Here is a 27316-nt window from a genome sequence, read left to right as displayed (position 1 = left end):
GTAAAAAATCCACAGCTTCAGATAACTTCGTGTGTCGACTGAAAAGCGAGAATGAAGGAACGAACTTCGAAAAATAATATGGTACACAGATACTGAAAACGATAATAAGTGCTGCAATACCTAAAAAGTAAGAGACATGGAGAATGGTTGATGTGTTCTGGTGACTGTGCGCTCACGGCTGGATCATTAGATGTTACAGGAACTCCCGCCAAGTGCACAAGCAAGTTGGCATTATGGATTTTGTACTACGGAGAAGGAACACTGGGTAAGGAATAAATGATGGGAGTTGCTTTTTTCATTATTACTACGGCATTGCGTATTATTAGTATTTTCAATTTTTATTATTAACACTGGGTTATGTAGGTCATTATGCTGGTGTGCTGTTTATAGTCTGTGGGACTCCCCTCCCATTATAACCTTTCATCTTCTACTGTCCAACAGGTTACGAAGGAAACTGGAAGTCTGTGAATTGGTTTTTCTGAAATGTTAAACTTTTCTGTTGGGAGGGGACGACCGAGGAAGAGGTGGAGGGCTGGGGTAGAGAGGTATGTTGATATGGGTGGTGTGAGATGGAGGAAAGATAGCTTGGGGGCGGAATACAGAGTAACATGTAATGATCTGTCTGTGGCCTTCCCTTCCGGGATTATAAAGCATCTGGTTTTACTGGGTCAGATATTGTACATCTTAGTTGCCTTATCCTTGGCCACTTTTCTTAAGCACGGACGGTTACATTCGTTCTTCACTCTCTGAAAGCAATGGTCGTTTTGCAGAACTTTGACAGAAAGGGTATTATATCTGGAAAGGATCTGCCTCAGCTAATCAGATCGTTTGTCTGGCGGTGGCTGGAATGAAGTACTTTAAATGACGTAGGCAAGTATAAGGGTTCAGTATTTCATTTTCTCTTTATGACTGGCCTCACTTACGTTGTTTCTATGTCCGTTAACCTGTGATTCAGTACATCATGTTTTCTACAATACTCTTGAATTACACAGCTCACCTACGTTGCAGTATAACCATGTAAATCAAGTTTCTATACTGCAACAACTGTTTTGAATGACTAAGCTACTTTCCCTTAGTTTGCAGCCTAACAATGAGTCCTATTCATTATCCTCTTACAGTATGCTGAGGATGGAGGAAGAGCTACAAAACCTTCAGCTTCACTCCCAGCGCTCCACTCCAATGGAACCTCAGCAGGGGGGCCGGTTCCAGCTGGAGGGAGGTGGAGGAGGGGGCAGTGTGGAGGGAGGGGAGGTGAGCAGCCCAGACTCACCCAATGGGGTCCAGATACGGTACAAGGACGGGCAGAGGGTCAACTGGCTCGAGGGAATCATTGGATGTCTTCGCCCAGTGTGGACAATCATTGGGAAGGCGGCACTCAGCGAAAAGCAAGCCCAGTGTAAGTAGCCCCTTAAGAAAATGGTTATGGCATGCACTTATGCTGACATCATTTATATGTTCAACCATCTTCTGTCCAGGAAATTATAATCCGGTGGGTGGTAACCATAACACCAACATATACTGTACATGTCTCAACGTTTAGTGAGTGAAATCACTGCACTGCATATGGCCCTTTGGAGTGCTTAAATCCAAGTGATGGTTGGGATTTTATGCTCATATAGTGCCACTCAGGGATGAATAACTGGTCATTCTTGCCATAAATGTCTTGAATGACTAGCCTAGCCCTGGGTCCTTATGCTCCTGATGGGGGGGGGGGAATAAAAAGGTGTAATGCCACCGATAATTCTAACTCAAAATCTCTGCCATAGTGAGTAGTGAAATGCAGGGCATATGCATTTTTTACAAGGATTACGAATATGAGAAGAGTGGATGTCTCGTGTACTATTTCCCTTTCTCCTTTCCCATAGGAGGTGTAAGGCTGCTTACAACACAAGGGTTCTGCAATGGAGCTGGCGTTTCCTTACACTGGCTTTCCATTCCCCTATTCCTACCCCTTTTAGTTGGCTTTTATGACAGGCAGGAATAAGAGGGTGGCATTCTTTTTCTTCTTCATCATTCCCTAATCATGCATACCTTTTTAACTCACTAATAATTATTCACCTGCTCTCTCTCTCTCTCTCTCTCTCTCTCTCTCTCTCTCTCTCCTTTCATCTTTCATTATTCTCTCATTCTTCATATCTTTTTAACACCCTATCAATCATTCATCCCCCCTCCTCTCTCTCTCTCTCTCCTTTCATCTTTCTCTCTCTCTCTCTCTCCTTTCACCTTTCTTTATTTGCTAATCATATCATGCCTTTCTTTTTAGCTCCCCAATAATCATTCATCCTCTCTTTCTCCTCTCTCTCTCTCTCTCTCTCTCTCTCCTCTCTTTCTCTCTCTCTCTTTTCATCTTTGTTTATTTGCTTATCATATGATGCCTATCTTTTTAACTCCCTAAAATCATTCATCCCCTCTCTCTCTCTCTCTCTCTCTCTCTCTCTTCTTTAAGCTTTCATTATTCTCTCATCCTTCATATCTTTTTAACATCCTATCAATCATTCATCTCTCTCTCTCTCTCTCTCTCTCTCATCTTTCATTATTCCCTAATCATACAAATCTTTTTAACTCCCTATTAATCATTCATCTGATCTGATCTCTCTCTCTCTCTCTCTCTCTCTTTTCCTCTCCCTCTGTTTTAAATACTGAGCTCTTACAAAACATTAGAATTTAGTGCATCACGAAAAATTTTTATGAAGTGTATACAGCATCACAGAATAGTGACTGCCCTGAGCTACAGGAAATAAGCTGCAATAGAACATCTCTGCCTCGTTAAGATGAATGAGCTATTGTACTGTATAAAAAAAGCTTCTCTTCCCTCTGCAAACTTTATCTTCATCTTAGGACAGCCAAGCTTGATACCTATCTACAGTACTCTACTCTGTATTCCTAACATTCAAATCTCCCTTAACCAGCGGACAACTGGGAAATACCATTTGAGGAAGTGTCCAATCTTCAGTGGCTGGGTTCAGGTGCACAGGGGGCAGTGTTCAGGGGCCAGCTGAAGGGAGAATGGGTGGCTATCAAGAAGGTGCGAGAGCAGAAGGAGACTGACATTACTCATCTCCGCAAGCTCAACCATCCCAACATCGTCCAGTTTCTGTGAGTGAAAGAAAGGAAGGCTTTAGTTTTGACATCAAGTTGGCTTTGAGTAAAAACGTGCCTATGTGACTGATTGCTAGTGACAAGTGGGTAAAATGTGTTTCCCGTCCACCCATTGTATCTGGAATCACAGTACAGTATACAGCTGGTCTTTCTTGATGACATATTGAGTTATTTTGGGAGTTGCATTGTAGTTGAAAATGGAGGTGGTATGGCAACAGTCATATTCATCATGCAAATGGAATGAGTGTAGGAGTAAAAAGTGGTCATTTGCAACTTTTTGGTTGTGTACACCCATAAAAATTCTTTCTCAACAGGCCAAGTGACTGTTATTACTTAGTTTTTGTGAGTGAAAGAGAGTGCAGGAATATACATAAGTAATGAAATAACAGTGGAAAATATAAGTACTGTATGCTTATTTTCTTTTTGTTTCCTTACTGTTATATCATTTTTATCTGTTCCATTTCTTTCCTCATTTACACATCTTGTTCCCTCCTACAGTGGTGTTTGCACAGCAGCACCTTGCTACTGCATAGTCATGGAATACTGTCCCTATGGTCCACTTTACAACCTGCTTAAAGATGGAAGAGACATTCCTCCTGACCGTGTGGCCAGTTGGGCTAAAGAGATCGCCTCAGGCATGAACTACCTCCACCAGCACAAGATCATCCATAGAGACCTCAAGAGTCCCAAGTGAGTCCTATGCTGTCTTACCATGGATATTAAATTTTAATTAGTTATGGTGTTTCTACCCTTAAATGTTCTTAACCAAAGCAGTTTAGCTTCAGGCCCTTACACCTCAAAGGAAATAATATGGAACAGGCTGTTATCTTTATTATTAACCTTTCATACCCCAAGAGGTTTTCCAGATGTGAGTGAAATTATCTGACAACAGTCAGAGTAAAACAGATAAGTTGTTCACAGAGGTTTAAGGGTTAAATTAATAGAGTTCTTAACCATAACATCTCAAGAGGTTTCCCAGTGGTTAAAAAAATCATTTGGTCTATGAGGAATAAAGGTTAATGAGTAAATGAATTACTTGGACATAATACACGATACTATATTTCTGTCTCAGGGCACACATATGCACCTTGCATTTAATAACCAAGATGATTTTCCAAAGCAAATAATGAAATGAATCATTATGAATCACTAGGGATATATGTACATGAAGGTGAGGAAAATCCATTTTTGGAGTGATTAATTTCTGAAGACTACAATTTCAGTGAAAATTATAGCTCAGTACTATTACAGTGCAATAATTCAGAATGGTAATAAAGGTGCCCCAATCAGATTGAGCCGGTGAAGGTTTATATCCAAGGGGTGGTTGGGGTTTATTGCTCATGTATTGCCACTCAGGGATGAGTGAGACTGGTCATTCTTATCTTAAATGCCCGGATCAACTTTCCTAGCCCCGGGCTCCTACGGCTCCTCATGGGGCAATGTAGGATTGGATGATGGATGGATGAATGGATGGATGGAAATTGTATTTTTAGCTTGAAATCTAGTGGTTATAGACAGTACGGTCTGCAGTTGCCTCTTGTCAGTCACTTCAGTGATACTTCATTAAAGAAAGTACATAATACACAAAGCCAGTTGGGAATACAAAATTATAAATCAGAGGTCACTACACAGAAACTGATAATTAGAGTCTACCTATCTATCCATTGTCAGATATGCAAATGATGTATTCATATTAAAAAGAACCAATTTCAGTTTTGATCAGTCACTTAGTGTGGCATAGTATGATTTAGTCACCTGTTAGGGAGTAATCATGCTGTGATAGTCCTTTATGTCCAAAGTGGAGCTGAATGTAGTTATGGGGGATGATAATTGGGTGAGGAAGGTGAGAAGTGTTAATAATGGGGGTGGGGTTATGAGGGGTAGACCGAGAAAGACATGGGACGAGGTCATTAAGTGTGACCTCAGGGTTAAGGGACTGAACAGGTAGGCTGCAATGGATCGTGCAGTGTGGAGAGCTGCCATTAGGTGACCAAGGCCGACACATGCAAGCATGTTGGAGCCTTTAAAACGAAAACAAAAACGAATTATCTGTCAGAGGCAAATTTGGTACACAGGCTTAACTTTTCTCTTCCTCAGGATTTTCTTATGGTAACTCGGTAATTTGCTGCAAAATGCCACTGTTGTGTTTTTACTATAAATGATGGCTTCTAATCTGTGTTTACTTTAACTCATTCTCATTTACTGTTTTGTATTCACCCTGACTTTCACTTGTCTCTCGCAGTGTCCTGATTGGCAGCAATCAGGAGGTAAAAATTAGCGATTTTGGGACATGCCGTGAATGGAATGAAGTCAGTACCCGAATGAGTTTTGCTGGTACACTTGCATGGATGGCACCTGAGGTTATCCGCAATGAACCATGCAATGAAAAGGTTGACATTTGGTAAGTATGGAAGGTAATCAAGAGGTACAATACAAGTTGATAACTGTCAGATTTTTTTACTGGGCATGAAAAATTTGGTTTATGATGAAAAAAGTGTTAACTGCTGGTAAATCATTAGCCTACTGCATACTGCAAAAACATCATTTGTGCATAGATAATGTTTAAAATAGTTCATAATTTGTACAGTACAAGTGGTTCTAATGTCCATAACCTGAGTTTTTGTTGATACAGCAGTGACTGACTTATAAATCAAAGTGCACTCTGCTTCAGACAAACTGAATCCTGACACTTACAGTACAATGGTTGCTGAATCATTATGATATTTGGTCCCTGCTGTATCCTGTACTATGAGCTTTTCAGTAATATGGTGCCTCTCTGAAAGTTATCTAACACTGAATTTTTCACATAAATCATACACCACGAAATTCAAGTAATGCCATCACCGCAGGTCTTTTGGTGTAGTGTTGTGGGAGCTGCTGACATGTGAGATTCCCTACCGTGACGTGGACAACTCTGCTATAATCTATGGTGTGGGCTCCAACTCTCTCCATCTTCCAATCCCATCTACCTGCCCAGATGGCTTCCGTCTGATTGTGCAAATGTGTTGGAACAGTAAGCCACGCTACAGACCCTCGTTCAAGTATATCCTCATGCATCTGGACATAGCAGCTGTGGAGATCAGGAGCACCCCACCAGACACTTATTTCAAAACACAGGTGAGGGACTGGGAAACCAGATGTGAAAGAAATCAGAAACTAGAAGACCACCAGTGAGGACAAAAGCCTATAGGAGAACTTAGATATGAAGGATTTGGAGACTACATGTAAAACAGTGAAGAACTAGGAAACTATTTTGTCCAGATGAAGGGAGAGATCATTGTGAGCTGATGAAGAGCTAGAACACCATTTATATAACTTTGAGATGAACTAGGACACCATTATGCAACTTGGAGATAAAGTGCTAGGACACCATTTTTGTGTAACTTAAGAGACAGTGGATCAGGAGACCATTTGTGGACAGATGAAGGGCTAGAGACCATCTGTGAAGAGGTGAACGGCAAGGAGACCATTTATGATTTGGTGAAGAGCTGAGATTTGTGAACAGATGAGGGGCAGGAAGACTACTTATGAAGAGAGATGAGGATATCCTTTCATTCTTTAACTAACCCTCCCTCCCTTTTCCTTCTTCCAATTATTGTTCAGCCTTCTTTATCTCCATTTCCACATCATTCTTGTGTCCTTCTAACTCCCTATCTTTCTCTCTCGATCTTTCTTCTTGACCTGCTACTCTCTTTGGCAGATGACATGGAAAGCAGAGATTCGGCAGCAGATGGCATCCATGAACTCACGAGGGTCGCACATTCCACGCATAGAAGAAGATTTGGTTAAACGACGCCATGATGAGCTAAAGCATGCACAGGTGAAGACTGTTGCTTAACATTTTGGGGGGCTGACAGTTTTTTACACAGGTAAATGCTAAGTTATATAGGAAAGATACCTAAAATGTAGTCTGCTGTTATTCATCGTAAACAGCAAATTGTATTCATTAAAATATCATGATGACTTGCAGTAACAATGTACTATTAATTGCTGTAACATTTTTTCTGTTAAGCTGCCATTTATCATCCCTGCTATGTCCAGAGTGTGTGTGTGTGTGTGTGTGTGTGTGTGTGTGTGTGTGTGTGTGTGTGTGTGTGTGTGTGTGTGTGTGTGTGTGTGTGTGTGTGTGTGTGTGTGTGTGTGTGTTTTGTATCTAGTTATATCTGTTGTTTGCTTTATTTTCTGCTTCTATATTACTGATAAGGATTCTAATCTGTGTATGCCCAACAGGACATCCGGGAGCACTGGGAGAGGAAGTTAGTTATTGCCAATGACCTTTATCTGGAGCTGTCAGCAGCCATGCTACAGCTAGAACAGCGTGAAAAGGAACTTCTAAAGTAAGTTGCACTAACACTGTTTAGCCATATAGTCAAATAATGGGGTGATGTGGAGCCTGCTATGATGCCCCTGGTAACTGGGTGGAGACACTAATGTGGCATCCACCCACGAACAAAAGTTGCACACTGATCCCCAAGCTTCACTGTGGTGAAATGTTGTCAGCAGCATGGGAACGTCAGTTCACTGCAAAGGATGGCCCTGCTGGAGTGGCTGATTGTCTGCAGTTGATGGGTCTGCACGATCACACAAACTAGGGTAGCAAAACAACAATAAAAGCAACAAGATCAGCTGAAGATTCATAAATGTGGACAATTTGTATCTGCAGAGACAAACAAAAATAAATAAATAAATAAATACTGTAAATAAAAAGAAAGAAAAAACAAACAAACAGATTTCTTATCTGTCAGCACAAGCAGTATGTGCGCATCAGTAGCTATATTGTTTGTAGGTGTCTTGGGAAGTCAAATAATTGCCATTTATTTACAGTGTTGCTAGCTAAGATGGATTCTGTTATTTCTGAGTTGCAGGTTGCACTTTCAAAAATAATTGATAAAATCCTGATAATTTATAAAATCCATTCTCCCATATGTACATGTGTAATGGTAAATATATATTTGTTAGCCCTCCATCATTTATTTGTTGTGTATCATGGATTAGTAAGAAAATATGTGTAATATATGAATAAGTAAAACCATTCTCTTGGGTAGACCATAATATGACTTAAGCCTTTTAAAGCTGTGTAACACTGTGGTACTACTGTATGGGGTATTCAGGCTAGTGCCAATTGACTTTCCTGTGAAAGAGCCATATAAAGTCTCTGTCGTAAAACAGTTTATAAAGGCATCAGTGCAATGAAGAGGTCAGAATATATCATCTTTGGCATCAAGCATTTCTAGTTCATGTATGTGTGAAGTGATGTAAGCTAACATAAAGTGACCCTGATTTTTTTTCACTGAACATACAACAATATAGAAAACCCTGACAAGTATTTTGCAAACTCTTACTATGCTGGGAAAGGTAGTGCTGTAAATACAAGATGAAAAATTATGGGTATAAAGTAAAGTACAGTATATTAATGTACTGCATACTTTTCTACAGTATGGAATAATATAATGACAGAAGTCAGTTACCTACTGGTATGACTACTTCATAGGGTAATATTATCTTGGTTTCAGTCAACTGTACCAGATACATGTTCTCTTTGTAAAAGTAGACATTAAATGTTCATGAGATAAGTAATTAGAATTTCTTACTGTTAAATATACAGTATATATATATAGTTTAGATCTATCCCCTCCAGACGGGAGCATGCCAACCAAATCCACCACAAAGGAAAGCGAAGAATAGTGCGGCCACTGATCCGAGCACAGGAACGACTTCAGGCACGCAAGGGAGGGGCTGCAGGAGGTAACATCACCTCCTCCACTGCAACCAGCCCTGAGCCTAACCCACACCCTTCTCACCATCCTTCTGCCACCACCACTCCAGTTAGGTCTAGTGCAGTAAGTATAAGTTCATGTGAACTGAGTGTATTACCACCTTGATTCAGCATTTATCAGGTTAATATGACTGGCACATGAAAAGCTGCCACAAGGTGAAAGGATCCACACATGCAAAGTCAGTGGTCGCTAGATGTAAATGTAAAGTTATGAGAAGCATGAATAAAGTAGGCTTAGTGGGGTGCTCAAAGTGAAAGAATAGATGCATATGAAAGAGTAGCTGGATGTATGCGAGAGTAGTTCAGTGTCAGTACTGGAGTGAAACAGAGGTAAGTAATATTCCAACCTTATTCAGTATATATATATATATATATATATATATATATATATATATATATATATATATATATATATCCCACTGAGTGTAATGATGATAAAAAGTTTGATGATGATGATGATGATGCTTTCTTTAATTTGCATCTAGATCTTCCTCACCCTGTGTATTAGTGATTAAAATGGTGATTATGATGATTTTTTTATTCTGTATTTGGACCATTCTCACCCAGTGTAGCAAAGGATGATAATAATGATGATGAAGATGATGATGATGATGATAATGATGAGAGTTCAGCACAGTAGGGGGAGAGAGAGAGAGAGGCAAGTACAACATTTAAGATTACCCACTTTTGGGTGTGCTACTAGAGGTGGCTGAACCAGGGATGCAGGATCACTAGCAGTTAAAATTCAACCCTCTGGACTCAGGCAGAGGAGTCTTGTGACTTCCAGATAATTTTTATTCAACTTAAGAAGCATCTCTCACAATGAAGTAGTCAGTAACAGCTTCACCTAGCCTCACTAATTTAAAAAGTCTGTCATGAAGATCATCAAAATAACTGGAGATGGCAATCATCTGACTGAAAGGGTTAATGGGTTCCCCCAATCCTAGCAGGTGTCCAACAATATGTATAGAACTGACAGTCATTCTGCTTCTTTCTTCATCATCATCACTGTCATCACCTCCATTATTATCATCGTCATCATCATCATCATAATGGCCACTTTTTTTTTAAAGGTGAGAGCACTGCCCTGAGTTCTCCTGTCCATATGTCATTCATTAACATTTTTTGGAAAAAAGGTGCTTCACTTCTAAGACTTTAGTAACTTTAACATATCCCCATATTAGGACCCCAAAGCTCTCAGTTTATATCTGAAGCTCTTGCATCTATCTAGTACTTCTGTACTTGTTTCCACTTGAGGAAGGGGCGAGGTAGGGCCCAGAAAGCAAGAAGAGTGAAAATCATGTTAGAGGGAGAACTAATCAACAGAAAATCCAGCGGTATGGATAATACCCTCATTCATTCATCATTCAAGTCCTGGAATCTTGACTCCACCTCACTGGCATGACCATGCCTTAATACGTATTGTTTCTCCACAGGGTCGGTCTAAGAAGCAGCTGTACACTGAGATCGGTTCCAACAATATGCCCCTCTCCACCACCCGACCTGCATCCCTACACATCACCCCAACTGCTACCACTACAGCCCCTGCACCCCAGCAGCCAGATGGGGGTGAGGTGGTGTTGAGATCAGGAGGGTCAGGGCGTAGGCGGGCACGACATCAGAGGAACAAAAGTCATGGTGGCGTGGTGGCATATGTCAGTGCCAACACTACCACAGCAAGTCCCAGGCATGACAGAAGGGTGAGTTTTATATATAATCTAATCTATAATTAATGTAACATAGCAATAACCTACTAACAATGGCACAACATTGATGACATGGACATGGACATGTATCACTTTTCTCATAATCAGTCTTGGAAATATCACATCCTCTTAAGAGCCAATATCATTATCATCAGTTTTCATTGGAAAGGACAAATTATCTAGGCTTTCAGCCCTGGGTTCTTTTTGCAGTTAAAAAAAAAAAAAAAAAAAAAAAAAAAATGTTTCTGCATGGCAAACTTCTGAATATTAAATGTTAAGAGGTTTTGATAATTAATGGTAGTATTCCAATTCTCAACAGCAGTCAGTACATATGCTTGCCTCACTACTTGGAACTAACACTGAAAATCAGGTACAGTGTAAGCACCGTAAGGATAAACCCCTACACTTTGAAAGGCCTCTCCAAAGCTGAATACGATCATCTGGCATACATACAGCCATACCATACATCCAGTACAGTTACAATAGCAGTGCTATATCCCATCATGGATCAGCCTTTCAGCTGATGTCCAACTTCCAAGCTGCACTATCATCTACAGTAACATGGCCAAATATCCTAACCTTTGTGTCATTTCTTAGACCCTCACCTCACATCTTCCCTTGTATGCAGGCAAGAGTTCTCCCTGCCACATTCAGGTTATGGAATACTTCACCCTGTTACTGTCATACATATCAGACTCTTTGCCAGTCACCAAGCTACTGCATTCAATACCCTGATGTCCTGCTAACTGCAGTATTTCAGTCCAGTGGGATTTATTTATTTATTTTTTGCCACCTCAGGATGATTTTATTAAGCTACAAGGATATTTCTTCAACTGCAGAGGTTATGTCTATCCTTCAATAACATTTTCAGTATGAGAAGTCTTTTCCAACATGTATAAAATCATCTGGTGGTGGTGTAGAGTGAACAAAATGAAAAGAGCATTATAGAGAAGGGGCTAATTCAGCACATAATATTCTGTCTCTGTATGTCTTTGAACATCCATTTGACCTTTATGTCAATAAACATGTACCTTTATATACTACCATCCTTAACTCCCCACATTTCACTACCACAGACCGCTGCACTTTCGCACAAGCATAAAAACATCCAGAATGTTATACTGTACATATGATCATACTAATAGGGTTAACAGACATAGTTCCTACCCTTTCAGAAAAAGAGTTCTCTCCTAAACTAAGTGAAACTGTTTAACAGTAGTCTGAAAACTGAAAAATACAAAAATCACTGTACTGAAGGGGTTAACAGGGTGGATGAAAGACATTATACAACCACTTCTGCATTTCTGTACTCTTCAGTTTCAGTCTTGTGATCTCAGTCTTACCTCACTGTTTCAGGTCTGCTGCTCTTATAAAGGAATAAATTCTGATCTCTCTTACTTCATATGAAGTATTTCCACTGTAAAAAGGATTTAGTACTAAACCTTGCATTCCTCAATCTTTTTCCAGCTTGCTTTATATTGGAAAAGTATTCCATAATTATATGTTTCTCATTCCTTCAAATACTATACACATATGGCACACTCTGGAATAATCCTAATCAGCTGATGTTATCTAAAAAAGTGCAGTATCCAACAACTCACATCTTCCAGTCTATCACTGCAGTGAGTCCAAGTATCAGAATGTGATTGTAATTGGAAATAACTTTGTGGAGGCAAAAGACAAACTTGTGGATGCACTTGCTTTCAGTCCTCTCTTTCTTTGCTGAATCTGAAACTGGTCTACTTGAAAAATATATATATAATCTTTTAACCTTTAAACATGGCTAAAAATCTCCCATTCCTCAAAACAGACACAAAAAATTTTTAAAATCTCTAATTCTGTAACAACTTCATGATATATCTTTCTTTCTAAGTATGTGATTGCAATGTTCAGGGCCATGATGGGAGTAGACAAAACTGACAGTGAAGATCTATTTGTACGGGACAGGAGAGCAATGAGAGGGTGTGGAAAGAAATTGAAAAAGACAAGTTGCCTGAAAGATATCAAGAAATATAGTTTTCCATACAGATGTATTTGACCCGTGGAATAGCCTGGACAAAGAGATTGTCCAGTCCAAAACTTAAATGAGTTTAAAGCAAAGTTTGACTGGTTGAGACATAGAGACGGGACCCCACGAATAGCTCATTTCCTGTATATCGCTGTAATGGGGTGCATAAAAGCCCACGTAGCTTAGAAGAAAAGCGGGGATCATCTCTTTGGCTCAGGGGTAACGCGCGTGACTAGGAAGTGCGAGGGCCTCAGATCGAATCTTGGTCAGACCAGTGTGATTAATTTGTTAAGTTTCAGTTCGGTTATTACATTGGCTGGCAGCGGTGTGGGATGTGAGGCGATGGTTAGAGGGCAATGATGTTGTTGACAGCGGCTAAGGCCTTACATCCTAGGGGTGAACACTCCGGTGTGGTCCGCAGTGCCCCCAGTGGTGGCCTTCAATGCCTATGTGTCCCGCAACGCCCATCTCAACAGTTACTTCAAGAAACAAGGGATGAGGCTATGGCACACCTAATGTCTGACTTGGCTCATATCTCTGACTGGGGTAAAAATAATATGGTTGTCTTTAATGCTTCTAAGACTCAGTTCTTACACCTATCAACCCGACAAAATCTTCCACAGGTATACCCACTAATGTTTAATAATATTCAGATTAATCCTGCATCATCCTTGAACATGCTTGGGGTTTCATTTACTCGGGACTTATCTTGGAAAGATCATATTGCATCTCTTGTAAAATCTGCTTCCAAGAGATTGGGTGTGCTAAGCCGACTCCGCTCTTTCTTTACCCCTGCACAATTGTTGACTTTATACAGGGGTTTTATCCGCCCCTGTGTGGAGTACAACTCTCATGTGTGGGGAGGCTCCCCACATACAGCTCTTCTCAATAGGGTGGAGTCAAAGGCTTTTCGTCTCATTAACTCTCCTCCTCTTACTGACTCCCTTCAACCTCTGTCTCTTCGCCGCACTGTTGCATCTTTATCTCTTTTCTATCGCTACTTTAATGGTCATTGCTCCTCTGAACTGTCTGCTTGCATTCCTCCACCTCTACGACGGGCGCGTAGCACCCGTCTGGCAGCAAACTCTCATCCCTTTTCTGTCCAACTCTCTAATGCAAGAGTTAACCGTTACTCCCAGTCTTTCATTCATGCAACAGGTCAGCTCTGGAACTGTCTCCCTCTGTCTGTATTTCCTCCTGCCTATGATCTCCAGTCTTTCAAACGCAGTGTGTCCAGGCATCTCAAAATGATCGGATCTTGAATTTGGCTCTCTATTGTATTTTGTTTTTCTCTTGGAGGGAACTGTTACTGCGGGCTCATGGCCTTTGGTTCCTTCTTCCTCGCATAAAAAAAAAAAAAAAAAAAAAAATATGCGTTCAAAACTGACCAGATTTAATCACCAAGGGAAGAAAGGGGTGATGTAATGGGGTGTATAAAAGACTGCTTTGCTTAGAGGCAAAGCGGGGATCCTCTGTTTGGCTCAAGGGTAACGTTTGCGCCTAGGAAGCCAGAGGGGCCTGAGATCGAATCTTGGTCAGACCAGTGTGATTAATTTGTTAAGTTTCAGTTCGGTTATTACATCATAACCAGGTAAATACACACACACACACACACAAACACACACACACACACACACACACACACACACACACTCACACACACCTCAAAAAGTGGTACAGTATAAGAAGAAGGACTAAAATAAAAAGTACAAAATGATTTGGTAGGCCTTGGTAGAGTTAGAGCAAATATGGACATGATTAAGAAGACGCTGGCTCATGATAACGATAATGTATACAAATGTGGATGGAATGATAAAGAAACTAAAACTTGGTGACTGTATTATGGAAAACATGTCAGAAGTGGTATGTCTAGCTGAAACTTAATTACAGAGTGAATTTTATGCAAATGTGCTTTGCTGGGAAGACTATAATGTGTGGAGGAAAGATTGAGAAGGAAAGTTTAGAGGAGGAATGATGATTATGACTGATAAAAGGGTTAAATGCAAAAAGGGTACATTTAGAAAATATGAGAGGGAAAATACTGGGAGTGGAAATATTGGAGGAACATGGAGAAAAGCTAGACCCAGTAGTGAAGTACACGCCACCATGGACCAAAGCCTGGAATAGGGATGAGTATGAACAGTTAATGAGTTAATGAATTAGTATCTAACTATGCTAAGGAAGATAACTGAGCAGAGAATTAGACTGCTGCTAGTGGGTGATTTAAATTATAGAGAGGTCGATTGGGAAGGAGCTGATGCAAGGAACAATCCAGAAACTTGAGGGTATAGGCTGATGGAGTTGATCACGGAAAATATGTTAATACAGTTGGTTAAAGAAAATATAAGAATTAAGGGATAGGATACATCATCAAGATTGGATCTGCTTTTTACAAGAAACTGTAAAGATATACAGAAATTACAGTATCATTACCCCCTAGGAAAGAGTGACCACCAGGTTATGAAGATGGAGGTATTGGGTGGGGACATGGGAGAAAGCGAAGAGACACATTGACAAAATAGATATAACCACGGGAGAGAGAGGATTTTGACTCCTTAAGACAATACTTCAGAAATATGGACAAGAGTGAAATGGAGAGGGGGAGAAATATCCAAGAGAAATATAACATCTTTATGAATATATATGATGAGACAGTCAGAAACCATGTTCCTAAAGTTGCTGCAAAAAAGGAAAACTGAAAAAAAGATTGGTTTAATAAAAGATATAGGGAACTAGGAACAGAGCATAGGATAAAGTAAGATAAATTGAAAAAGCCTGGAATGAGTACAAAGAAGTAAGAAGTGAATATGTAAAAGTACAAAGGGAAGAGAAACAAAGATATGAGAAGGATATCGTTAATAAAAGCAAGAACCCAAGCTGTTCTACAGGTTTGTTCACAGTAAAATGAGAAAAAAGAACAGCATAGTGAGACTGAAAGATGGTGATGTACTATATGAAAAAGAAGAGGAAATGTGGAACATAATGAATGATTAATTGCAGTGGGTGTTTGTAACAGAAGAGGAACTCCTAGAACCTGTAACAAAGATGCAACCCCTGAAACTGGAAACAGTAGTAGTTGAGAGAAATGAGATTCCTCAGTTGAGGAAGGATACAGATGTGAGAACAGCAATGGGACCAGACAAAGTAGCTGGTTGGATCTTGAAAGAATGTGCAGACCAGTTAGTGAGGCCTATCTATGATATTATAAGGTTTTCCATAAAAAAGTGGGGAGCTACCTATTGAATGGAAAAGAGCAAATGTAGTTCCGATTTATAAAGGTGGTGACAGGGAGGAACCGCTTAACCAAAGCCTGATCTCCCTTACTAGTATAGTCTGCAAACTGTTTGAAAATGTCATTAGAAAAAGATGGACTAAATTCCTTGCAAGGCATATGTTAATACTGTCCAAGAAATTTGGATTTAGTGATGAGTTGTCTTGTGTTACAAACTTGTTGAGCTTCTATAGTAGAGTGATTTACTTTGTTCAAGAAAGGAAGGAAGGGTAGACTGTACTTGCCTGAATTTAAGGAAGACTTTTGATAGAGTGCCACACAGAAGATTATTATGGGAACTGAAAATCTTTGGAAGTGTACATGGCAAACTGTTAAAATGGATGGAAAATTAATTGACAGAAAGACAAATGAGAACTGCAATAAGACAAATTTTCCCAGTAGAAAAAGGTAGCTAATGGAGTGCCTCAGGGTTCATTGTTGGTTCCAGTTATGTTCTTGATATATATAAATGACATGTCTGAAGGGTAGAGTACTTATATGAGTTTATGTGCTGATGATGCAAAAATTATGAAACATATTAAAGGAGTAAATTGTTGTAAGGAATAGCAGAAAGATCTAGGTAAACTCTACAGATGGAGTCAAACATGGACAATGGAATTCTGTACTAATGAATGTTATGTATTGGAACTGGGAGTCAATGATAAGAGACCAAGGTATGTGTACGAGACGAGAGATGAAATAATAAGGAAGGCAAAAGAAGAAAAGGTTGTTGGTATGACAATACAGGATAATCTATTGCCAGAGAAACATATAAACAGGATTACTGTAGGAACTTGCAGGCTGCCAACTAACATGAGAGTGGCATTTAATTATATGGATGAAGAGAAGCTGAGAGAGTTAATAGTGACCATGATAAGAACAAGGCTAGAATATGCAGCAGTGATATAGTCATCCCACTTGAAAAAGCATACGACTAAACTAGAAAGAATACAATGGATGGCTAAAAAATTGACACCATGCTTGAGGGAGTTGTCTTATAAAGAGAGATTAGGAAAGTTGAAACTGCCTACCCTCAGAGAGAGAAGAGTGAGGGGAAATTTGATTGCAATGTTTAGAGGAGTAAGGGGAACAGAACACGTGGATAGACAGGACCTCTTTGTGAAAGATGATGGAAGAACAAGAGGACATGAATGCAAACTGAAGAGTCTATGGCTCGGTGATATAAAACAATTTAGTTTTCCAAACAGAACTATAGACAACTGAAATAATTTAGAGGGAGAGGTGGTGCAAGCAGAGAGCGTCCACGTGTTTAATCCATTGACTGCGGCTGTATCATATATGATTTCTTGCTTTCAAAATTCCGCCATCAGAAATGGCACGAAATAAATCAGCTAGCAACTCATGGCACCCTATACAATATTGCCATACATACATTAAGCATTTTTATGAGGTGCAGAGCTCAGCTCAGTTACCTACAAAATGCCAAAGGTAAAGGTGCAAAGTCTTCTCCATGCTGCCGCCAGCAGTAGCCCAAGCAAATACTGGATGAAATCTCTGGATGAGTGTAGTAATGACAGTGATATGTTGCTAGATGATGACAGTGATGGTTCAGATGCTGATTTACACCTTATCTGATCGCAAGATTGACACTGACAACACAGTGCAACCATAACACATCATTCGCCAAGCAACACCGGACAGGGAATATTTATTACTTCACAGACCTGTATCAGATGTAATTTTTTTGTTTCCTATATTGTTATATGCCATTGAACTCAGGACTTTTTTCTCTATCTTTTGACAATATTATTTTTTTCTAATATTTTTTTCTAAATATTTGAAAACTGCCGCACACAGGATGTACATGTAAACAAACATTGATGCAGTGAATGGGTTAAATCTGCACTGGATAATAAATATTTGTAGAAAAGAGATGAGACAACACGAGCTTAGCTCAAATCCTGTATAATACAATTAGGTAAATACATGCACATGCTACAGTCAGTTAGTTGATGGCAGCAGGCTGTAGCATTATATCTCCACTCTCTCCCTCTGACACTCCTAAACTTCTATCAGGGTCATCAGTATTGTCATAATATGTCCTAGTACATCATCATCATTATCACCATCATTCATTTTGGGTTTTATATCTGTTTTCCACATATCATGGGCCATTTGGGTTCACCTGACAGCCCTCCATCACTCTGCTCTGTTTTGCACCTGTTCCCTGGTAATACCTGTATATATAATTTCAGCACACACTACTTCATCCCATGTCTTCCTCAATCTACGTTTCCAGTGATGGTCTTAATGCCATCTAAATTGCCCGCACTATTACTGCTAACGTATCCATCTAATTTTTGCCTTATAAAGTACCTTTTGAAATATTGTAGTGGCTTATGATAGTGCTGAGTTGATGGGCAGCAGACCATGAGATGTGGATAAAGAAGTGTCACCTCCCTCAGAATCCAGGGAAGTACTGACAGATACTGGGAGCAGAAAGTCATGACAGTGGGAAACAGGATATGTATCTGTAGGGAATTTGATGGATACCAAACTTGCCTGCTTCAAATTTGAATATCCTGTGGACTGAATGTCTGGAGACAGTAAGAGTTCTTTATGCATACCCACCCATGAACATCTAAAGACAGTTCCGTACTAACAGTTTATGGGTTAACAGAGATTTTTGTAATGACACCTTTAAAAAAAAAAAAAAAAAAAAAAAAAAAAAAATCCTTCCAATATAGGCTGTCTTTCTTATCTCAATTTTGCTATAATAAGGCAGCTGAATTCAGCTTAGGAGAAACCCATCACTGAGAAGGAGTTAGAAACAATAACTTCTAATGCCTTCAGTACAGTACAATGACATCTTTTTATTACACTCCTGACACTGTCAGATCATTTTAGGCAGGGAAATGACTATATAATGAAATGATTAAGAAAACAACTGGTCTAACTTCAGAGCAGATTAATTATGGCATCACTTATGACTTAATCATTGCAGGGGTACAGCTTGAGCCCAAGCCAGGAGCGTGTACCAGTGTTGGTCGATTCCGGCACCCAGACTGACCACATGGATGTCAGTGAAACAGATACCTCACCCGTCAAGTCACCTTCAGCACCCCTTAATCCTGAACACAGGGAAAATGGGGAAAATCTAAAAGATGGAACAGGAGAAAAGGAAGTGGAAAACAGGGTAACAGAAAAAGGAGAGGAGGAAAAATTAGAAAAAAATACAGTTAAAGAAGAGGAAGAAGGTGTGGAAACTTGCAGCTGTCTGGCTGCCCCTCAGGAAACCAGCCCTAATGGCAACACCCGGACACCAGTAAGCCCCTGCCAGTGTCGTCAATATGCCCGCTATGTTTCCACTGACTCGAGTGATTCCAATCGTAACCTCCCACCTACAGCTGATCCCAGGCTGCTAGGGGATAGTGTAGGGCAGCCAGAGTTCAGCATTGAGGAGACACTGCAGATTCTTAATAATAATGAAGATGATGTTGACATATTACATCAACTAAGTGACAAGTGGGACGCCATTGAACGTGTCTTGGCAGATAAGAGGGCACTCCCAGAGGGCTATGGTCGTGTTCCAAGGTTTGGGAGTCCAGAGGAAGACTTTCCCGATGAAACAACTCCAATGGAGGTTACACAGCGCACTCACGAAGAAGAGGAGGAAGAGGAGGATGGGATGATGTCTCAGAGTCAGTCTTCTTCCACAAGTAATGAGGAAGAGGATGAAGATGACGAAGATGAAGAGGAAAGGCATTCAAGTGTTGATCCTGATATCTTGAATCGCAATTCTGATTTAATAGCCTCCAGCGAGCTGGACTCCAGTCACGATTCTGTGGGCCATGAGGCATCTGAGGAAGAGGAAGATGATGATGAGGATGAGGATGAGGAAGATGTTGAGGAAGATGGTGATGAGGGTTTACTGGATGGTCACTATCAAGCCATCAAGCGCAAGTGGTAAGTGCTAATAATTTTGTTAATGTATATTCTGTGTAGTGCTGCTTACAATGTATACAGTACACATATACTGTATATATATATATATATATATATATATATATATATATATATATATATATATATATATATATATATATTTTATTCAGAGCCAAATCAAGAGTTATGGTACCATTCACTTTTACTACACATTTCTCAGATAACAGTTTTTGTACTCATAAATGACAAAAAAAAATCATCATTTGCTGCAATAATAGTCCACCATTCTTACTTCACACATATTATACACCAACAGGTGATATTTAAGCAATTATTCTTCCAACAGAGACAGGAATTCTCATAACAGGGGCTATTATGGTAATTCTAGAGTATCAACAAGATATCCCTCCGACTTCTTGTGCCAATTACCCAATAATGCTACAGTATTTCCCATTTGTTACTTGAAATGCAATAGGAACATTGTATGAAAATTGAAAACTACCATCAGAAATCTATTAAATTTTGCATAAACCAAATACAGTAACTGTATCCTTCCTAGCCAACAAGCAATGAAATCATAAATTCAGCAGTCGAAAGAAAAAGTGTTTATCACAAAAAATGCAGCTTCTTATTACATTCCAAAGCTGATGGTGCATTTTTAAGAGAAATGTTTGCTGAAAAGAGGCACACTCACCACACAGGTGTACCATGCTGTTCCTGTTCAGAATAGAAATAGGCTTCATTATTATTATTATTATTATTACTATTATTAGTATTTATTTATTTTTTTTTAATAAATCATGGCAACATCAGTCTGTTTGTGTGTTATGCACCTACTAATGATGCACTCGATGAAAGGAAAGACACATTTTATGAAAAGTTGCAAGAAGGAGTAGGAAGGGTACCTAGACATGATGTTTTGATCTGCGTTGGAGACTTTAATGCAGTAATGGGCTGTTCAAATGAGGGATTTGAGGCATGTATGGGTAAGATGGGAGTTGGTAGTAGGATGAGTGAAAACGGAGTGAGGTTTGGAAGCTTCTGTCTAGCAAATGACTTAGTCATCGGGGGCACACTCTTTCAGCATTGCAATATACACAAGACAACTTGGGTGTCGCCGTGTGGAAAACATAAAAATCAGATTGATCACATCGCTATCAGTAGGAGGCATAGAAGTTCTCTGCTAGATGTTCATGTTAAACGGGGAGCGGATATTGGTAGTGACCATCAACTCAGCATTGCAAAAATAAGGTTTAAACTTAAAAATCAGAAGAAGGAAAAATCTGGTGTTGGTAGATACGATATTGTTAAGCTTAGAAGGGAAGGAGAAGAAAAGGAGGAATTCAGATTAGAATGCAGAAATAGGTTTTTGGTGTTGGAAACATTGGAAGAGGGGGAGAGAAGTGTAGATGAGATGTGGGAAGATGTGAACAAAGTTTTGCATGAGACTGCTGAATGTACGATTGGAAGGAGACATAGATTCAGGAGAAAGAAATGGATATCAGAGGAAACGTGGGATATGATAAAAAAGAGAGGTGAGGCTAAATTGAGGAGTGAGATGCAATGCGTTGTTGAACGAGAGATTGAATTAGCAAGAGCTGCGTACTGGAGTTTGAATTCAGAAGTAAGAAGGTTAGCTAGGAGAGATAAAATAAGATGTGTGGATGAAAAGGATGCAGAGACTGAAATCTTAATAAACAAAAATGATGGACAGAGTCAAAGAATAGCATATGAATCGATTAGAGAACTGAGTGGTAATGCAGGTAAACGCAAGGAATTACCAGTTAGAGACAGGGAAGGAAATTTAATGACCAAAGATGGAGATATTAAAAATAGATGGAAAGAGCATTTTGAGACAGTTCTTAATAGACCAATACCACCAGAAGAGGATATACCGTCTGCTCAGGAAGATTTAAATATAGAAACAGGAGAGTTGAGGCTTGCAGAAGTGGAGAAAGCAGTAAAACAGTTAAAGAATAATAAGGCACCAGGGGAGGATGGTTTATTTCCGGAAATGTTTAAAGTGGAGGGGGATAGATTAATAATGATCTTGACCAAGCTATTCAATGAGATATGGGTGACGGGGTTACTACCATCAGTTTGGAAGAATGGTGTAATTGTTAAAGTTCCAAAGAAGGGAGACCTGAGTGAATGTGGTAATTGGAGGGGAATCTCTTTGTCACCGATAGCTTTGAAAGTTTTCAGTAGAGTGTTGTTAAATAGATTGGAGCCGGTGGCTGAGGGTATTCTGAGGGTTGAACAAGCTGGTTTTTGAAAGGGATGTGGTTGCAATGATCAGATCTTTATAGTTAGGCATTTGATGCAGCAAGTTAATGAAATGAGAGTACCGTTAAGTCTTTGTTTTGTTGATTTTGAAAAGGCTTTTGATAGTGTTTCGAGAGAGACTATGGGGAAGATCATGAGACATTATGGAATACCAGAGGAGTTTGTGAGGGTCATTATGAACATGCATGAGGACACATTTTGTAAAGTGATGGTTGATAGTTGTCTGAGTGATTCGTTTGAAGTCAAGTCCGGAGTAATTCAAGGTGGTGTTCTATCGCCTTTACTATTTATATTGGTCATTGATTACATTATGAAACGCGTTGGAACAGAAACCGGTGCAGGTATACTTTGGGGAGAGAACAGGAAACTTTTGGATTTAGATTATGCAGATGATATAGTTTTGATTTGTGATGGGCCAGAAGAGATGCAGAGAGTGTTGGACTGTTTGGTGAGTGAAGGTCGCAAGGTGGGTTTGGTTATTAATTGTGGAAAAACTGAAATAATCAATATGAATATGGAAAATGCGCAGGAGTGTGTAATTGGAGGTATGGTTGTAAAGCAAGTTGATGGGTTTAAATATTTAGGTACTTATTTAGCCAAGGATGGTTCTTTGAACTTTGAATTCGAGGAAAGGTTAAAGAAGGCTAATCAGGCAATGGGAATGCTTAAAAATATTTGGAATAATAAAAATTTTTCTGTGCATACAAAAATCAAACTTTATAAGGTAATGGTTAGGAGTATCTTTATTTATGGACATGAGTCTTGGTACAGCACAGTGACTATGGAAAATAAATTCTTTGTGTTTGAAAACAAAGCACTTAGAAGAATATTAGGAGTTAAGTGGTGGGAAAGGATACCAAATAGTAGAATTAGAGAAATAACGGGAGTGCAGCCGGTCGATGAATATGTTAGGTTCTCATGATGGAAGTGGCTAGGACATGTGTAGCCTATAGGAGACAGGGAATAGTACGAGGTACACCAGGGTGGGTGGCACTTGGTAGGAGAGGTAGAGGAAGGCCAAAAGAGACGTGGGTGAGGACAATGAGACGGGAAGCTGGAGATGAGTGTTGGGGAGATCTTGAGGGGTTGGCACAAGATAGGATGTGGTGGTGTGAGTTCATCGAGGCCCTATGCATCCCCGAGGGTGCCACAGGAAATGATTGATTGATATTTATTTTTTTTGCAGGCCTCATCACATACAAGTATGTGTTACTTGTCTGCATTTTTCCTCCCATCTACCTAAAGATTCAATTTCTTTTTACTTCATATTTAAGTGTCCTCAGATAACCTCAGATAACAACTCTCATGTTTTCTCCTTTGATCTCCACCCCATTTCTAGGTGAAAACAAGGATGATGATGATGATGATGATGATGATGACAATCATATTCTTTCAGCAGGGTTCATGCAGCAATGCCTCCACATACTACTTCTTCTTCTTCTTTTTCATTTTTTTTTTTTTTCATAGGTCTCTTCACCCCATTTTGAGACAGGAGAAAAGATCACGGCATTGATGATTATCGTTTATCCTTTGCAGTTTCATGCGGCGACCCCTTCCTCGCAGCAAAAATCACCATCGCCCTCTGTGCCCTACTCGATCCAGTCAGAGCAGCGAAGGGACCAGGTCAGAGGAGGAGCCGGGACCATCATGTTCTGGAACACTTGGGCAGTTAGGCAGTGGACGCCGTGTAGCAGGTGGAGTAATGGATGCAGCTGGAGTGGTGGGGCGCTATCCTTCCAGTCTCATGGTGAGCATAAATTTTAAGTACAGGATTAACATTTACATCATCATTATCCTAAAAATTTGTCCCACTAGGGCATTTTGGTGGTGGGCACTGGTGGGTAGCAGGTGGTCATGTTGGGACACTATCCATGCAGTTTCATGGTGGGTAGAAATATGAATACAGTATTCATATTTACAATAAATCATCATTATCATCCTAACCTGTCTTCTCACTTGGGCACTGTGGTAGTAAGTGCCAGGTAGTGAACAGAGTAACAGATGCTGACAGGGTGCTGTCCTTCCAGTCTCATGGTGTGTAGAAATCTGAGTAAACGATCCACAAATGCATTATCATCGTCGTCATCATCATCATCATCATCATCATCATCATCATCATCATCCTCATTCATCAATATCATCATCATCAGTCATCGTGATCATCATCATCAGTCATCATTATCATCATCATGATCTTTCCTCCAACGTGGCAGTGGGTCACTTTCACAGTGTGTGCCACTTTGGTGTCGCGTAATGACAAGAATAAAATGACAGTGATGTACTTTGGCAAAAGGAATTAAATGGCATGGACAGCAGTAGCCCAGCGTCAGGCTTGAACATGTAACACACGTATTGTGAAACAGGGTCTTAATAATTCAGTGTAAGATCATCATCATTGTTATCATCATCCTGACCTTTATTTTTCCTACCTAAGGATGGGGTTAGGTAGCATCCAGAATGAAAAGAAGAGATGAAAGCAGTGATAGCAGGAGAACTAAATTACAGCACAACCAATGAAACTGCTCACACTCATTCACTCAACATTCAAGCTGCTGGAACCCTAATCTAATCCCATATGAATGTACATTTGGCTCCCTATCTACTGTCTTAGAAAATGCAGAAATTCACAATTTATACTGCATTACCATGTTTATAGATAAACTGTGTTCAATACACGTACAGTATGTATTAACCTCGGTACATACATATATACATACCAGGTACATATGTACTCACACGACATCATGTGTATATCATTTGTGCTAAATTCAAGGGTATTCATGATGCTTGGGAGAGGTTTTCAAACTCGAAGGGTTAGATAGACTAAATTAACTTCCTCACTGACAGATATGCATCCTTAGTTTAGTAAAATCATCTGGAGATGGCAAGAGTAAAATAATGTCCCATGGCTGAAGGGGGATAATAATCTAAATATCCAACCAGAAGCATATTTCCGGATTTATAAAATACCAGCAGTGTCTTAATCTGAAACTATTGTTTACAGAGTGGTGCTGGCCCTTCTCATCATCTCCACCTTTCTCCGCATCATCACCTCAACAGTGACACTTCGGACTCAGAGGATGAAAGCACTAGTGCCCAGGTTAGTGTGGGGCTGACTGAGAACCTCCACAATAGTCCAAAGTCAAACAGGGTAATCACCACACCCCCTCTGCCCAGACATGATGACCCAAGTCACTGGTGAGAGTCTGAACCAGTTATCAGACAAAAAATGAAGGCATCTACATGACTGTGCAACTGGAAACACAGATAATAAGTAGAGACTAAGATTAATTTGAAAACTTTGTATGTGCTTTTGAAAACTGCCCAAACAGAGATTCAGACACCAGATACTGTATTAAATTAGTATAGAAAGAAACCAGATAGTGAAGGAATAAGTAATAGAGTTATCAGCTAATTAAATAACTGAAAAATGAAGCATCAGGCTGCTCTATTACAGGTGATAAACAGTTATTTACATATTCCAGAAAAGAAAATTGCAAAAATGCTAAGTGACACTGGGCACTGAGGCTGAGACAATACACGTATACTCACTGTTTGTGAAATATACTGAAAACTTTTTTGTGGTCTGACAAGACAGTGTAATTATAAGATGCCAAGCCGTTACAGTCAGAAAGATCATTATGAGTTGAGTAGTACACTAACTTCCTAGTTAGGATATCAGTTTCATCTGAAGAAGATAACTGGACTTGTGCATAGTGAATAATTATTCATTCAGGAGATACTGTATTACACTCAGTGATCTACTAAAATGAAACCATAATTATGAGGACAGAAAAAACTTACCACTGCCTCAGGTGTTGCAAGACCTTTTGTAGCTAGCAGCTGAATTCAATCAAACATGTGCTATCTTTTACACTGTACAAGACATTTCCATATATTGTATAGTTTAACCAACCTGATAAAGTATAGGTTGGAGTATAATAGTGCTGGATATTGTAAATGTTCAGTGTCTGTCTTGATTAACAACTGTACACTGATGCACAACACTCCCACTGTAAACATTAATCTGTATTTATGTACGGTAATTCTACTGATGTATTGTCAATATTTTAGTTTCAGAATTAACTAAATATCTACAGAGTTTTAGCAACAAAACTTTCTTTAATTCTGAATTGTATACTACAGTATTATTAAATATTTAAGTTGCCTCTGACATGACCACGACTGATTAGTACTGTACCTTACATGGGCTCAAAACAGTGGTTGATGTTTTAAGAAATCAATATAAAACCAACTAGTGTACTGTACTGTATTTAAGCAGCTGGCTATGACGATCTGGCATGCTAACACATAATCATACACTGTGTCATCTATGTTAGTATATTCTGGTTATCATTGTGTTCTCGGTACGGTTCATGATAAGCAGTGTGGGTATTCTGTCTAGGCACTCTGATTTCATTAGCTGTGTGCTGAAGACCTTAATTTATCCCATTCTCTTACATGCAAACCTGACATTCCATCCTGACAACATGAGTGCTTGTCAGACATGAGTAAAGACATTCCAGTATTCATTTGCAAAGGTAGCTTCATTTATGAGTAAGTTGTATATAATGTGCTGAATTGTATCTATGATGCCACATCATCTATTTATGCTGTACAGTTGTCTCTTTTTACCCCCAGACATATCATATGTTGCATTCCAGTTTGATAAGTGGTAGTTTCTGCATTCATTTTAGTGTACATACGAAATTAGTTTCCTTATATTTTTATTACAATGTTATGGTGCAATGTTGCATCACATGCCTGTTTGGTTGTGTTATAGTTTAACTATTTTTTATATGTACTGTACTGTGTTGCATTATCTAGTCTGGAGTGCTTAATCTCAAATTCTGGAAGGCTTCTAATTATTTGGAAGGGAACATGCCATTCAGGAAAGTCTGCAGCTTTGGAATGCCAGCAGTGGGAGGATATAACCATATAATTGTTGAACTTGTACTGTAGTTGAATATTTATTCATTAGTTACTGCTGTTACTGTATTGTTGTTGTTGCAGTATTTATATAATGTTGTTGAACGGATATAACTTAAATAACTGTCATTATTTTTCTCTACTGTGATGATAATATGAACAAAGGGCCTCATACTATCATCTTGAGTTTCTCCAACCAGTGTTGACATGCTTATTTATTCTGGCCAATAATGCAGCTATATAAGATCTTGTGTATCCTTCCATTGCTGGCTAACTACATCAAAACTTCTTTTGTTAGTATCATCACTAAGCTAAGACTGACCTATCAGTGGACA

At 39.4% G+C, this 27316-nt stretch overlaps 1 protein-coding gene across 1 annotated transcript; it reads left to right on the top strand.

Annotated features, from left to right (window-relative positions):
* Positions 1-205: 205 nt before the first annotated feature.
* LOC145411459 (uncharacterized) lies at positions 206-25480 on the top strand. Its single transcript, XM_080281503.1, has 13 exons — positions 206-265; positions 1119-1396; positions 2910-3096; positions 3598-3789; positions 5342-5500; positions 5949-6216; positions 6800-6919; positions 7330-7436; positions 8738-8939; positions 10312-10575; positions 18826-19787; positions 23589-23799; positions 25057-25480. The coding sequence occupies exons 1-13, from the start codon at positions 234-236 to the stop codon at positions 25252-25254; spliced, it is 3180 nt and encodes a 1059-aa protein (XP_080137629.1). The 5' UTR covers positions 206-233; the 3' UTR covers positions 25255-25480.
* Positions 25481-27316: the final 1836 nt, after the last annotated feature.

This window comes from Coenobita brevimanus, chromosome 89 (assembly GCF_032717465.1).
Source record: "Coenobita brevimanus isolate Jiangsu-jjx chromosome 89, ASM3271746v2, whole genome shotgun sequence".
Classification (NCBI taxonomy): domain Eukaryota; kingdom Metazoa; phylum Arthropoda; class Malacostraca; order Decapoda; family Coenobitidae; genus Coenobita; species Coenobita brevimanus.
Note: the sequence above shows the minus strand (reverse complement) of the source record. Positions and strands in the feature narration are given on the sequence as shown.

Bases quoted from the DNA above. Each gene is read 5' to 3' on its own strand.
- LOC145411459 (XM_080281503.1), top strand. From the start codon at position 234: ATGGATTTTGTACTACGGAGAAGGAACACTGG. The intron at 1,397-2,909 runs GTAAGTAGCCCC...TCCCTTAACCAG, and splicing joins CAGCGAAAAGCAAGCCCAGT to CGGACAACTGGGAAATACCA. The intron at 6,920-7,329 runs GTGAAGACTGTT...TATGCCCAACAG, and splicing joins ATGAGCTAAAGCATGCACAG to GACATCCGGGAGCACTGGGA.